The sequence below is a fragment of the Polyodon spathula genome, chromosome 15 (genome assembly GCF_017654505.1).
Source record: "Polyodon spathula isolate WHYD16114869_AA chromosome 15, ASM1765450v1, whole genome shotgun sequence".
In the NCBI taxonomy this organism is placed as follows: Eukaryota; Metazoa; Chordata; class Actinopteri; order Acipenseriformes; family Polyodontidae; genus Polyodon; species Polyodon spathula.
The window spans coordinates 26572487-26589015 of record NC_054548.1 but is presented as its reverse complement, the minus strand read 5'-3'; the positions used below and the strand labels follow the sequence as shown (position 1 = coordinate 26589015).

The 16529-nt window shown below is 38.4% G+C and overlaps 1 protein-coding gene across 1 annotated transcript in view; it reads left to right on the top strand.

Annotated features, from left to right (window-relative positions):
• Window positions 1-16529, top strand: part of LOC121328072 (glypican-6-like) — a 298238-nt gene that overhangs the window by 134687 nt on the left and 147022 nt on the right. Inside the window, exon 3 of the mRNA XM_041272551.1 lies at window positions 4035-4426. Within this exon, the coding sequence (XP_041128485.1) occupies window positions 4035-4426 (392 nt within the window). The remainder of the gene's footprint in view (window positions 1-4034; window positions 4427-16529) is intronic.

The window sequence follows — 16529 nt, the reverse complement described above, 5'->3', positions numbered from 1 at the left end:
GAAAGCTTGTCCATGACTGTGTTAATATATATATATATATAGATATATATATATATATATATATATATATATATATATATATATATAGATAGTCTATGCCACATTTTGCCAAAATATGAAGGAATACTAAGTTTAATCATTGTTTTACTAATGAGACAAGTACTGGATAATAAAAGAAAATGGGCTCTACTTTAAATACAAATATAATTAAAGAATAATTTCAAGGTTATATGGATCCAAAAAACTGTCTAAATTAAAAAATCAACTAAATTAAAAAGTAGGCATCATGCAATGAAAGAAGGAGAGTAGTTTTCAGATATTAAAATAGTAAACCTTCATAGTGTGTAGGAGCTGATTGTTTTGTACACGAGGGTGTATTAATGTGTCCCATAGCAGCAATACAATACTAAAACTGGAACTTGGTGCTTTTTAATGAGGACATTTGATATATTGTACCAATTCAAATTTGCTAAGTCACTGCACAGAAATTAAAATGTCATGGCAAAAACTCCATAACAGGTGAATCTATTGTACCAAAATGCAGTCTCAATAGAATCTGCATGTGTTTAGTAATAGCCAGCAGCACGGAAGAAACATTTTAAGTTTAACTGGGCTCCACTTTGATAATGGACTGAAATCCAAGGTTAGGTAAATTGACAGTTGTATCAGGTTGTTCTTTGCGCAATTTTAACTGAATTGACTATCCCCTTTTGAGTGATAGCTGCCACATGTCTGAATACAGTCATTGTTAATTTAGCTTAGCTATTTGGTGGTATATGGTTTCCCTGGTTTATGCTTGTTTTATAATATATAACACAAGTATAAGTCATCATCTATTATAAGTCAAACTATTTGTTTAATTTACCTTAGCTACTAATACAGTACTGGTGCAATTACAGTGTAAAAATATCACTCAAATAGTTTTACCAATGAACGAATACTTCTAGATTATTACAGTTATTTACTCCAAATGTATTATTACCTTCATTTTTTTTAAAAAAGGAAGAATTGCAATTGCTGTTTTTGTTTTGTTTTTTTAAATGTGCTAAGGATTAGTACCTAGCCCATCTTTAATACACAGTAATTAAATTTAATTTAAGACTTGTATAAAAAGTGAATCAACACAAACACTCTCTTTTTACCCATGTTTGCTGCCCAACAATGGTCGACTCAGGAGAATGGTCATTAACACCTAACATCGCTTTTATGTTTCAGTAAACTTCTCTCTAAGTACAGCTGGTAGAGCAGAGTATAAACATATAATAGTGTAGGCTACTGAAACAGCCTTGCTTCAGTCAGATGTGAAGTAACATGTTGTGGCAGATTCATACCAATAAACAAACAATTAACACACTGTCAAATTGAGTGTCTGTCATCAGCTTAATTCTTTTCATCTTTAGTAAGACTCAGTGTGCAGCAGAAGTTAGTAGTGTCATCCACCTTCTTCACATCTTATACTAACCTCATAGCACTGGTCTGATACTGATTCAGAGACCGCAGCTAGTGTGACATGACAGGCCTGGAATCATTCAGACCTGCCACCACATAGCTCTGCTGTAAAATATCGCTCTCACTTCAGTGGTAGTTTCTGTGTTGAATCACGTTCGAGGGATGCCATTTGGATTCAATAATTCTGAAGCGGCATCAGTAAACTTGGAAGTAATAAAAGCATTTAGCTTGAAAATGATTCTCCAGGTGACCTGTAAGTAAAATGGATATGGAGTTGGTCTTTGAGGCAAACTTGTTTGAATTGTATTATCTCCAAACCACCATATGTTTCTAATCGTTTGAAAGGTTAGCGTCTCATCAATCCTAGACGGAGGCCAGGACAGTGGCTGACGATATCTGGGTGCAGGAGTTTAGCTGGAGCACAAAGAGCCATTAGTCTGTACTGTGAGAAGAAGAGCAATTGCATAAACAGACACAAGGGACACATTTGCACGCTTCTGGAGGCTGTTCTCCAAACAATGCCATTTTACAAATTACTTTAGCGAGACATTAGCAAGTCTCAAATGGATAATGTTTTTCAACAAAGGCAGCATTGAATGACATTTTGACTTATTTAATAATCTACAAGTTAGGTGCACTTTTCACTTTAACATGTCTTAAGAAGAATGGATAAATGGTGTAAATACCAAGGGTGGGGCACATCATGTTGCTTTGTTTTAAAATATTAAAACAATTATATATATATATATATATATATATATATATGTATATATATATATATGATATGTGATATGCTCTGAACCCTATTCACAGTAGTACTGGGTGATTCCGTTTTGCTTTGTTCAATTATTTAGAGCTATCCATGGGATTCCGTAGAAAATGACTTCTTATCAGATAAGAACCACAACTCTAGAACTATTGATTAGAACACGCCTGTCCGATTCAGTAGAACATAGTATACGTGACTCACAGTCGGGATTAAACGTGAGGGCGATAATTTTAATGCAATTGAAAGCATTTAACCACTGCATCACCACATTGCTTGATAAGTACTTTACTTGAAATATAGAAGGACACCAAGTGACAGCCAGTTTAGAATTACAGCGCCTTACAGTCATAAACACTTGTGTAGAAGTAAATAACAAGACACCAAGTGTCTGCATGACTAGACAGTGACACAGCTGTCCTGAAATAAATCTGCAGAGTCCCCATTTACCAGTTACAGAATGAGATTTTAATACCATGTGAATCAGAGTATGACTGTACTAGCTTGCCATTCAAAAATACTTTTTAAATGAAAGTATTCTGGTGTCAATCCATAATGTTGTTTAAAGGAAATAGCTGTCACATGAAAACTTTCTCATGTAAACAGTCTTCTACTTATGCATGCAAGTCAGGCTGCCTTTAGAGAAGGGTAGCATGTTTGTTTTTATTTGGGCACGTAGAGACCAGGCTAAAAGCAATTTTTACAAGCCAAGAAAACGTCACAGTGTATGTGACATAGTTTTTGTTATTGATAATGTACAGTAAAACCTGTAAAATCCTGTGTTGTTTGGGACTGGAACATTGTGCTGAATTAGACAGTGTGCTGAATTATAGAGTTACTGTATACAAAAAATGATCTAATACTGTACCTAACAAAGGTAAAATGACAAAACGGTCTTACAAAAGAAACCTTCTTACTGTACATACACAGTATAGTAAAAACAATAATGTCTCAACAAAATCTAGACCTGTCATTAGCACGAGCCTGTTTAAACCATTCCCATAGAAAGATGTTCATTTATTCGTAGTGTACCTGCATGCCGAGTTCAAGAGTTTTCTGCTGGCTTTTACATTTCCTCTGTGTTGCTTTTACTTGGGCATCTTTTCAGAATGTCTGACATGGTTTGTTAAATGTTTCACTTGGCTCTTTTTGTGCTGGTTTTGGTAAACGTTCAGCTTTTTTGATAGTGCACACTTTCTTTCAAGAGATACAGTAATTCGTTGTGTGGACGTTTAAAGATTTATTTGCTATCCAACACTGCACAATTCAGAATGGCGCTGGTGGGGCGTGTGAGTAGATACGCAATGTCTTGCTTTTTGTTTTTGTTTTTTTTATATACTAGTTTTAAACTTAGAAAAGAAACACCACATGACCTGGTACAGGATTGCACAGTCATTTACATTGATTTTAGTCAGAAGAGACTTGAAGATCATGCCAGAATCCAGAATCGAAGGTTATGGATTGTAGAGCATATCACACCATTCATTTCGACAGGGATTGGTCAGAACCAAAAAAAAGCATGTCAAATTATACAGAATGCTGGTGTGTAGAGGTACTAGATTAGACAGGTTGTACTATAATGAATTGTTCAAGCAACTTTTAAAAAGTGAACATTACCAAATATTTTCAAGAATCTGTATTTCAAATATTTAATAAGCATTTAGTAGATTTAACAAAATGTACTGTACCATCATTCCCCCCCCTGCCAGTGTTTTTACAAAGTGTGTGAAGGAAAGGTTTTTGTTATATCAGCATCTCATATTCTTATTTAAACTATAACTTGCTGTTTTCTTTTTCCCCCAAAAATCTTGTTTTTCAGAATTCTTCCGGGAGCTCCTGGAAAACACCAGGAAGTCCTTAAATGACATGTTTGTGCGTACGTACGGCCACTTGTACATGCAGAACTCCGAGGTGTTTCAGGACCTGTTTGCAGAGCTCAAGAGGTACTACACGGGTGGGAACGTTAACTTGGAGGAGATGCTGAACGATTTCTGGGCTCGACTGCTTGAACGGATGTTTCAGCTGGTGAACGCACAGTACCACTTTACAGAGGACTACTTGGAATGCATTAGCAAATATACAGACCAGCTAAAGCCTTTCGGAGATGTGCCAAGAAAACTCAAGGTTCAGGTTACCAGAGCATTCATTGCTGCTCGCACCTTTGTCCAGGGTCTCACTGTTGGCAGGGAGGTGGCGAACAGAGTATCCAAGGTAAGGAGAAATAAAGCCCCTTTAAAAGTCTTTATTTTTTTAATACAAAGCTTTACTCAAGGGAACAAACCCTTTTTCTTGAACACACTTTTTAGCAGATAATTTTTTTTACAATGACTCCACACCTGCAATTACACATTTATGTTTCATAAAGCACAAATCTTTTGATGACCAGCTTGTGACACAGCTTCAGTTGTCAAGTATCCAATTTAATAATGAAATCTTGATTACCCTTCAAAAACACTAAATAGATTAATTGAATTAAATTTGCAAACACAAATCAGGGCCCATGGCAACTTCTGACCTTGTTCAAACTATTTCCATCCTGAATAAAAATGAGCTATTATTCTATCAGCTAAACTTTACAGGATTGTATTATTATTATTATTATTATTATATTTATTATTATTATTATTATTATTATTATTATTACTGTTAATACTTTCAAACATCACGGATGCCTACAAACCTCCGGGTCCCAGATGTTCCTATAGAAAGGTAAATCTTGCCATTTACAATGATACACTCGGTATATCGAGGAATATTGAACCTTTGAACTGGGACCGACGGCAGTCCCCAGGGGAGGGGGGGGGGGGAGGGGGGGCAAACTCAAAAACATTGTACCGGGCCCAAACTCTTGGGGAGCCAGACCTGAGCTTTATTTATTGTTTTAATTGGTATTGCTAAAACACATTTCCCTTAAGTTCTGGAAATATTTTCTTACTCATATATTCATTCAAATCATACCATAAGCTTTAAATGGTTTACCGGTTTTACCCCTTTCCTTGACTGAAAAATGGTTTGCTCGAAACGGCTTACTCGTGAGTGTGCAACAGATGTCATATATACATACGGCATCACCAGTGGTCCCTAGGATTCCGCATATATATATATATATATATATAATATATATATATAGTATATATATATTATATATATATATTATATATATATTCGTGAACACAATAAAAGGCGTAATTTCAATTCAAGAAGTCTAAAATTTAGCCCCCACCATCACATTATAAGATAAACTAAACTGTACCACTGAATAACAGTTAACACAGGAATTCTAAGGAATTTACAAGCTCACCAATGCCATCAATCACGGATATAAACAAACTTACCATTTACTTTAAACATTACAAATGTTTATGTGGGAGTAACCTCATTATATATATAAGATATATATATATGTATATATATATATATATATATATATATAATATATAAAATAGTATTCATACCAGTTTATATTGGAGTTAGTCCTTGTTAACTGGATGCCTGTTGCCAAACTCCTTGACCCTTTAAGCAGCTTGATCAGTCGTAACAATCCACTGGATGCTGGGGTAAACTGCGGGTACGTTTCAGCATGAATGTGACACTGACAATGCAACACTCGTTCAACCTTGACCTCTATACACTAGAAGCACTTTTATGTAATTATTGTAATGAATCTTCTTGTTCACAGCAACTGGATTAACTATACGATAGCGTGCCACTTACACCACCTTTGTTTAACCGGGGGGGGGTCTGTAGCTATTGATATATATTTTTTAAAGAAAGGAGAAGAGGTTAATTACAGTATGTTTACGTAAATGTGAAGAATCATTGCCTATATTGATGATTAAGTGTATTGATTTGGTGTAGTAATAATACAACAATTGTATAAGAGCGTTCTGACCAAAAGTCTCGATTGAAGACATTGAAAAAAATGTATTTTCAAGAGGTTTGTCATTGAAGTTTTTCTTCTTTTTAGTATTATGACATATGTATGCTATTTCAACACAATAGTCTGTGACTTGCTTGCTTGAGCAGCTTAAGCAAATTGCCACCCAATTTGACATTGATGGATAATCATTTACCCCTGCAAACACACAGCTTTGGTTTCATCTAAGAACCATGAGCTACTTGCCAAAGCATGCACATTTACAAACATTATTGAAACGAAAGGAAAACATTTTTCACAGCAGAATTAGTATTTTCTAGCTATGTATTGACCTTTGATTGTTTATTGTAACACTCTGGTGGCACTGTAGCCACAACATGTTATTTCTTTAATCCTGTTGATATAGTAATGGTTGTTATAATAATTATTAGAATTAGATAATTAGATAAGTACGGTAGACCACCTGTGATTCCGATGGCAGGTAATGACTATATGTATGTCAGCAGCACCAAGTTAAGAAGGGATTGGGTAATTATGAAGGCCTAAGAAGATGGTATCTTAACAGCCTAGTTCAAGGCATTGGGCGTTTAAATATTCATTTGAAGTGGTCCCAGTGGAAATGGGAATTGGTTTGATAAGGTGAGAGGATTTAATTTCCTGGATGTAAACATTGAGGACTGTTATTGTTGTTACATGTTCATAAACCATTACAAAGCATATGTAATTCTTGTAAAAATAAATACTGAAAAATTAGCGTGTAGGTGTAGCTGTTAGTCTTTTTGATTCACCCTGCCTCTTGTTTTGATTGAAATAGCTTTTACAGGCATTTTTTCTCATTATGATTAATTTAGTTGCTTGCTTAAACCTTGTTTGCCATTTTATTCTTTTGAATTTTTTAAAAAACATGTGAGGATGTATTTAGGTTATGCTTGTGGTGCATGCAGTAAAGACATTTTCTACATGGAGTGCAGCATGCACCCTATAGCCTGGAGGTCGCCGGTTCGGGTCGAGGCTATTCCACTGCTGCCATGGACAGGAGCTTACATACTAATTCAATTATAATCAAGTCATTTAATTGTATAATTAAGTCGATTGCACCCTCTTTCTGCTGAAGTAGAAATCTGTATTATAGTTATTAATTAGAAGGAGTTTAACCATAATGTTGTTTTTAGTGTGTCAATTATACAATGTGGATTATGTAAAGTGCAAAATAACTTCATTGTATAGTTAATTTAATAACTTAAATTGATAATCATTGACATATATATATATATATATATATATATATATATATATATATATATAAGTGATTACAGTTGAAAGTCTCAATTGTTAAGAACTAATGTAAATTGCACAATGTAGACATGTCTGTAAATTACTAAATGACTTGATTATAATTGAATTAGTATGTGTGTAAACAAGTAACTACAGCTGAAATTGAAATTATTGTTAACCTGACGAAGACCTGCTGTGTCGAAACGTGCAGTTCTACTACCTTTTTGTTTGTTTGCTTGGTTTAGTAAAAAACACATTTTAACTAATAAAATGAAGAAAAAAATGTGTGTGTGTGTGTGTATATATATATATATATATATATTATATATATATATATATATATATATAGCTATAGCATATAGTACGGCTTGCATAACAATGAGCTGCTTCATGCTGAATAAATCACTACGCACCACTACATTCCGAATTCCACGACAAACTGCCATTTTATTTGTTATTAGTTACAAGATCGCAGCCAAAAATTAGTGGCATTTGACCTATTTCCTTTAATATATTTGGGGATGAAACTCCACATAACTGGTACAACACCAATTTTCTGAGTGAAGACATCATTACATCTGAAAAAAATAAAAAAAATAATAAATAAACATAAGTTCACCAGCAAGAGTAGACATGTAACAGTAGATGAGGAACAACTAAGTGAAATACAGTAGAAAATACTAATATTGAAAAAAACACAATCAAAAAATACAGCATGAGCTGGTTAATGTACTTAAAGAAAAAAAATATGTACATTCATTTTATGGAAATGAGTCCAAAAAATCTCTACAACATTAAGGAAATTTTATGCCAGTGCAAGAAGTTCAGCTGGGGACCAGTATTCACTCTCCAGTTTTATAATGCCAATCTGGACTAAATACATATTTCATGTGGCAGGCTGGATGGAGTCTGGTCCAGGCATTGGTAATTGAGTAGAAGAGTCTTGAACTGGATGTGAGCGGTGATCGGGAGCCAGTGGAGTGAGCGGAGCAGTGGAGTAGCATGGGAGAAGCGAGGTAGAGAGAACATCAGGCGAGCAGCAGAGTTCTGGTTGAGCTTTAGGGGACAGGTGGCGGATGCAGGGAGGCCAACCCGGAGGACATTGCAGTAGTCTAGGCTGGAGAGTACCAGAGCCTGGACGAGGAGTTGTGTGGAGTAGTTGGTGACGAAGGCTCGGATTCTTCGTATATTGATTAGGAAGAATCAGCACGTGCTAAAGTGGAGATGTGTTGGAAGTAGGAGAGGCAGGGGTCCAGGGTTACGATGAGGTTCTTGGCTGAGGAGGAGGGAGATAATGGAGATAGAGATCAGAGGATGGGGAAGATGAAGAGAAGAAAAGGAGATTTGATTTAGAGAGGCTGAGTTTGAGGTGATGCAAGTGCATCAAGGAGGTAGCAGACAGACTGGTAGAGTTACAAGAGGGGATGGTGGGGTCAGAGGGGGGAAGGAGAGGAAGACCTGAGCATCATCAGTGTAGAAGATGGTACGAGAAACTATAGGATGCAATGAGGGGGTCCAGGGAGCGGGTGTAGAGAGAGAACAGGAAAGGACCCAAGACTGATCCTTGGGGGATTCCTGTTGAGAGAGGGTGAAGTGTGGAGGTTGCACCACGCCAGGTTACCTGGTAGGTGCGGTTGGAGAGGTAGGTGGAGAACCAGGCCAGAGCAGTGCCAGAGATTCCCAGGTCAGCGAGAGAGGATAGGAGAATAGAGTGATCGACAGTGTCTAAGGCAGCAGAGAGATCAAGGACAATTAGGGCAGAGGAGAGAAAGGCAGCATGGGCAACGTTTAGCGAATTAGTGACAGACAGGAGAGCAGTTTCAGTGGAGTCAGTAGAGCGGAAACCAGATTGAAGAGGGTCGAGTAGAAAGCGGTTAGACAGGGAAGCAGAGAGCTGGCAGTGTACTGCCTGCTGAAGAATTTTAGAGAGAAAGGGTAAGAGGGAGATAGGACGGTAGTTCTGGAGGGAGGTGGGGTTGAGGGTGGGTTTTTGAGGAGGTGTGTGATAGAGGCAAGAGAGGCAAGGTGTTGAGAAGGGAGGAGATGAAGGGGAGTAGAGCAGGAGTAGCAGCTTGAAAGAGGTGAGTGGGGAGGAGGTCCAGGGTGCCCGTGGTGGGTTTGTAGCCCTAGAGGAGGGAGGACAGGTCAGATAACAGAAGGACGGGAGACAGAGCAGGAGGGGGTGGGGGGGAGGGAAAGGTGTTAAAGATTTTGTGGGTATCAGAAATTTTACAAGAGAAGAAAGAGGGGGGGGGGTTGAGGAGGGAGAAGGTAGAGAATAGTTTCCGGGGGTTGTTAGTGTAGGGTTGGATAATAGATTGGAAATAGGAGCATTTAGCAGAGGAGAGAGAAGAGAAGGAGGAGATGAGGGAGCGGTAGCGGTCTAGGGCAGCACAGAGTTTTGTTCTCTTCCATTTCTTTTCAGCAGAGTGCAGTTCGGTTATTGCCTAGCGGAGCGCAGAGGAGAGCCAGGGTTGGGAGGTTAGGGGACAGAGGGAGGAGGTGAGGGAGGAGAAGAGAGTGGAGGTAGCAGAGTCTACAGAGAGTTGGGAGAAGGAGTCAATAGGGGGGAGTTGAGAGAGAGCGTTGGAGAAAAGGACAGAGGAGAAGAGAGAGGAGGTTATGGTGGGAGGTGACAGTGGGGATAGGTGGAGTAAGGAGAGAGGAGAAAGACTAAAATAGATGAAATAGTGATCAGAGTGGTCCAAAGGGGTGACGGAAACAGTGGAGAGGTCAGGGAACAGAAAAGAGAAAGGAGGGAGAGAGGAGAAGACCAATCCCACCTCCTCATCCAGTGAGACGCGGAGTATGGGACCGGACGTGGAGAGACGACAGGGCAGCAGGAGTTACAGTGTATCAGGGGATAGCCAGGTTTCAGTGAAAGCAAGGAAATCGAGAGAGAGGTGGGAGGCAAAGGTAGAGATGAAATCAGCTTTATTAGCTGAAGAGTGACAGTTCCAGAGGGCACTAAAGAGAGTGCGGGAGGGGGAGAGGCATAGGAATGAGGTTAGATGGGTTAGGGGAGCATTGGCGGAGAGAGGACAGAAGATGGGAGCGAGAGGACAGAATAACGGGTGTGAGAGACAGTAATAGTAGGACAGGTATTAGTTGTCTTCCAGAGCGCTGCTAGGTTCGGATTTCGGCACTTACAACGGCTGGCATTCTAAAACACTGAACACAATTTATACTATCCTGTGGGCCTGGAGCCGTACACTTAACACTACATTTGCATCAACCTCACAATTCAACATGCCCCAACACAGTTTGGATCACTTAATTACTTGTTTTAATTTTAAATTTAAGTGTAGGCTGGTTACCTAAGCAAGCAACGATTATAACAAAGAAACTACAGTCCACTTATCTATTTCAACGCCGATTCAAACAGCAACGCAAATTCCAGCCAGGGGAAGAAGCAGATATCACACCACCCCCTTCAATTTGCCATCCTAGATGGCTACCTCTTCTGCATATATAGTTACGCCGGCCCTGTCTGTGAGATACGGATACAAGCTCTATAAGAACACCTGCAGATGAGCCTCGCTTTTTTGCATAGTGGTTAAGATGCTTGTTAATTTAAAGAAAAAATAAATAAAATAATAACAATAAAATAACCACACAAAAAAAACCCAGATGCTCCTGTATTTTGTTTAAATACATCAATCTGAGAACTAGAAAAACAGAGAAATAAAAAGACAATTCTGACAAAAATGACACAATATTTGGAAATTTTTATGTTTGTATCTAGCTGTGCGCCTATCTAAAGTTAATAGTCTCCAAAGTCTATAAATGAATGTGATCTCTCAGAAGGAACAAATATATAATTGAATAGCTACTTCTAGAGACACTGCTGCTGATTTTTGCATAGACTTGAGCTTGGTTTATTGGTGCCACACAGAAAAAGCTTGTCTCAACCACAACTACTAAATGTATTAGTGATGTGCCTGATTTAAATGAAACCTTCAAAATAGGACTGATGAAAATCCAAATACATGGCATCATTTTCAACTATAATGGGTTTCTTACACTATGTAACACAATTTTTGTTCCCGGGTAGTAAGTGTTATTTCCTAATTGCTTATGCCTCAAAAGTATAGAAAATAGCTATTATTCCCCACAAACTTTGCTTTTGTGACCAGGACAGTGAAATTTTGAAAATTACTTATTTCCAATGAGAAAACGGGCGAATTTGTGTCTTCTCGTTCACAGAAAAAAAACAACATATGAATCCAAATTAACATGTATTTATACTAAAGTAATACAAAAATGACTACAAAAGATTTAGAAGTGAGTAGTTTTTCGAGATTTATGATTATACTGTAAATCACTTTCACGAATCAGCCCCCAAATGTAGTCTCCCATCATGTTCTCGTTATACTGTCCTTGGTAGTGGTGTTCAAAGTCCAGTATATCCTAGTGGAAGCACTCGCCTTGCGCCTTCGAGTACACTCCCATGTTCTCCTGGAATTTATCAAGATGAGCATCAAGGATATGGAATTTGAGGGACATCCTACAGCCCATTGTGCCGTAGTTCTTCACCAGAGTCTCAACCAGCTCCACATAGTTTTTGGCCTTGTGATTGCCCAGGAAGCCCCGAACCACTGCGACAAAGCTGTTCCAAGTCGCTTTCTCCTTACTAGTGAGCTTCTTGGGGAATTCATTGCACTCCAGGATCTTCTTTATCTGTGGTCCGACGAAGACACCGGCTTTGACCTTTGCCTCAGACAGCTTAGGGAAGAAGTCTTGAAGGTACTTGAAGGCTGCCGACTCCTTATCTAGAGCTCTGACAAATTGTTTCATAAGGCCCAATTTGATGTGCAGTGGTGGCATCTGAACCTTCCGGGGGTCCACCAGTGGCTCCCACTTGACGTTGTTCCTCCCCACAGAGAACTCGGTCCGCTGTGGCCAGTCCCGCCTGTGGTAGTGCGCCTTGGTGTCCCTACTGTCCCAAAGGCAAAGATAGCAGGGAAACTTGGTAAAACCGCCTTGGAGACCCATCAGGAATGCCACCATTTTGAAGTCTCCTATGACCTCCCAGCCATACTCATCATACTTCAAGGCGTCCAGCAAGATCTTGATGCTGTTGTAATCCTCTTTGAGATGCACCGAGTGAGCCAGGGGAAGAGACGGGTACTTGTTACCATTATGGAGAAGCACGGCTTTGAGGCTCTTGGATGAGCTGTCAATGAAGAGGTGCCACTTATTCTGGTTACAGGCGATTTCGATTGCCTCGAACAGACTGGTCACATTGTGGCAGAAGCAGAGCCCATCTTGACAGGTGAAGAAGCTGGAAAAAGGTTGGTGACGCTTCCTCTGATCTGCGACTTGCACACTTTCATCCAACAAGTTCCATTGCTTGAGCCTAGATGTCAAAAGCTCGGCATTGGACTTGGTGAGACCAAGATCTCTAATCAAGTTGTTGAGGTCTTTTTGGTTGGGGTAGTATGGGTTTCTCTTCTCAGCTCCACCTCTGAAATTGTCATCTGGATCTACAATGTCTTCCTCGCTCTCTGACTTGCTGCTCTCTTCTAAAGACGGCTGCTCTCTCTCCGGAGGAGTGGGTACAGGGAGCTCATGGCAGTGTGGCACTGGGGCGATGGATGAAGGAAGGTCCGGATACGTGATAGCAGGTGCATTCTTGCCAGTCCGACGTTTGGAAGGGTCCACCATGCAGAAGTAGCAGTTGCTTGAGTGGTCAGTGGGTTCCCGCCAAATTCTTGGGATAGCGAACTTCATGGCTCTACTTTTACCCTCTGTACCATCCTACAAAAATACATTTATTTCACCCATGACTAATGTGTAAGAGATTCTCGCAACATTTTTCATATATGATATATTTTTTCAATAACATTGAAAATTGTAAAACATTTTAAAATTAAAAACTTTTACAATTTTAAAAATTTTAACAAACTTTATAACATAAAATTCAGAGCAACAATTGTCCATCTTACCTTCCAGAGTTTTTTTCCAGTGCTTGCAGGTGAAATGAGGTGCCCAGGGTTTGTCTTGATCCCCGACAGGCATGCCGAAATATGCCTTGTAGGCCTCACACATCTTAGCAAATGCTTCCACGGAGTACTTTTTCGCTCTTGTCTTGATAAATTGGCCGCAGACATAGCAAAATGCGTCTGCCGGATGCTTGCAGCCTCTTGATGCCATCTCAGAAAAATGCAGATATGTATCCACTTAGGCAGCTGGAACTAAACTGAACTGGTGGGCTTAAGGCCCCTGTATTTATACTACTATTTATATTACTGGAAAGTTCTAGAAAGTTCTAGAAGATACTCTAAGTTTACTCAGCACTGAATCTATCTGGAATGTTCTGGAAAATAGGTACATTTCAAAATATCACTGTCCTGGTCACAAAAGTAAAGTCTGTGGGGAATAATAGCCATTTTCTATACTTTTGAGGCATAAGCAATTAGGAAATAACACTTACTACCCAGGAACCAAAAAAAAAAAAAAAATTGTTACACGGTGTTATCATCGCAATAAACACATACCTCAATGTATGTTTAGAGGTTTTGTTTGTTTTTTTTTCATAACTTAAACAGCACCACTTTATGTTGTAGAGGGCATTACTTTATTTGAACTGTTGCAGTGTTAACTTTGAACTTGTTTAAAGAAAGCTCAATCCATCTGATCCCTGGAGAGCTACAGTATATGCAAAAAAATCTGTTCCAAGCTGTTTGCTGAAGAGATTCTTTAACCCACCCCAGTGCATTAACATGTGGGCTGAACTTCCAGATGTGCCTCTCATTTAGCTTGAACAGTTGAATCTCTCTTTTATTGTCCCGTTGCTGTCATTGGTTTCTTGTAAGTGTCCTTTAACAAGGATTGAATTCATTCAATATATAGAAGAAAGTTCATGGAGCAATGCAGTTATTCACATGTGAAGCAACCAGTGCATGGCATGAGTGTTTATTCATTCATTGATTTATTCTTCATTATGCAGGATACGCATTCGCAACCCACAAGGTATACATGTAGTGTACTGTAGCTCGCTAGCGCAGATTGCTGTTTTACCGTGGGATCCTATGTTTTGTTTTAATAACAAGTACAACATATGGAAAAAACTATCTTTAAACTCATATAATCATAACCCAGTGCAATTAGCTAGGCATTCTGTTGTTGGATTTGAATAAATGCATAATTAAATCTGTAAAAAAAATTAAAAAATAAAATAATAACAAAAAAAATCACTCACCAGTGTTGAACTCAGAAATGCTGTTCAGCACTAGATCTTTCAACACTGGTGTAGAATCGCATTTAGCTATGTAATATATTGTAAATAAGAAGGTATGCTGTGTCTATATAAAATAGTTTCAAATATAACATGAGCATCCAGTTTACTGGGACTCGCTGGGTCCTAGTTTCTATTTAAAATGCACAGCTTCACAGCTTGTTTTTTGTATTATCATCTGGCACACAGACTGCACTGGTATTTGATGTGTTTTCATGCATTCAGAAACAAATTGCTACCTGACTCCTGCATTTCCCTTTTCCACAAACATAGATGCTGATACAGATTAAGACTGCTAGAGCTGCTGTGCTCGACTTGCTCATTAGCAAGGTAATTAACATACTTTTCTATCTTAGCTATCTAAATGTTCAAAAAAAAAAAAAAACATTACATGATTTAAGAATATTTGAAAATTAATAGCATTTTATTCCCTGTACAAAAAAAAAATATTTAATTCAGTTTTAGACTGTCACACTTCTGTCATGTATTAAAGGAGCAATATATTTGTAACTTAATTACTTCGTGGCAAACATGGCACACGTGGCAAACAAGTGTTCTGCCCTTTTGCTAATAATTCCATAATTCACGTGTGCCTGCTTCTTTATTAAACTATATTACCCGGTGTTGTAAATACTGGTATAATTATTAACAAGTCCATGCTTAGTTCATTAGCAGAATCACAGCCCCCTAAAGTAAAAAGAGGCTTATCAAAATCTACGGCAACAAATAGTTTTTTGCACAGAATTACCAGAGGGGTGTGTGTGTGTGTGTGTGTGTGTTTGTCTATATATATATATATATATATATATATATATATATATATATATATATAGTACCAGTCAAAAGTTTGAGTACACCTGCTTGAAAGCAGGCTTTTCATGGTTATCTATGCTTTTAACTGTATAAACTTGTCTATAAACACTTCATATTTAATTATATGATACATGTACCTATATAAGCTGATAATCATAAGTGAATTGCATTCAGAAATTTTATTTTTAAATGAAAATGTAAATCTTGTCAATTTCTATGAAATGGTCACCCAAAGCAAGGGGATTTCAGTCTGAAGCCCAAGTCAGTTAAAAGTCTGAAATGTGTATAACACGGTGTAAGAACACTGGCCACAGTATAAAAGTGTCTTTGTTAGATATTCTCTGAGTTAACTAGAAAGTTACCTAATTAACCTTCTGTCACCAATTATTGTTAACAGGGGAGGGTCCTTGATTACTATAAATATAGGTAGCATAGGCACAAGTTTGTCATTCCTGAATGTAAGGGAGCAGAAAATGGCAAAATACGCTCAGTTAAGCAAAGAAAAAAGACAGTCTGTAATTACTTTAAGAAATGAAGGTCAATCTTTAAGACAAATCGCAAGAACTTTGCAAGTGTCTGTAACTGCTGTGGCAAAGACCATCAAATGATTTGAAGAAACTGGCACTCATGAGGAATGAACAAGGTCAGGCAGGCCAAGGGTGACCTCAGAATCAGAGAACAAGTTCATTCGAGTCACAAGTCTGCGAAACCGGCTATTAACTGCCCCTGAAATACAAGCTGAGCTAAATGCTACTAGAAGTACAGATATTTCAACATCAACTGAGATTGCGTGAAGCTGGCCTGACTGGAAGAATTGCTGCAAAGAAACAATTGTTAAGAGTGCAGAACAAGAGGAAGAGACTTGCCTGGACCAAAAAACACAGAAACTGGATATCTGAGGAGTGGAAGTTGGTCTTATGGACCGATGAGTCAAAATTTGAAATATCTGGGTCCAACCGCCGAGTATTTGTAAGACGCAGAGAGGGTGAGCGCATGAGTTCTGCATGTGTGGTTCCCACTGTCAAACATGGAGGAGACAGTGTCATGGTCTGGGGTTGCTTTGCTGGTGACAGAGTTGGTGATCTTTACCAAGTCCATGGCAAGCTCAA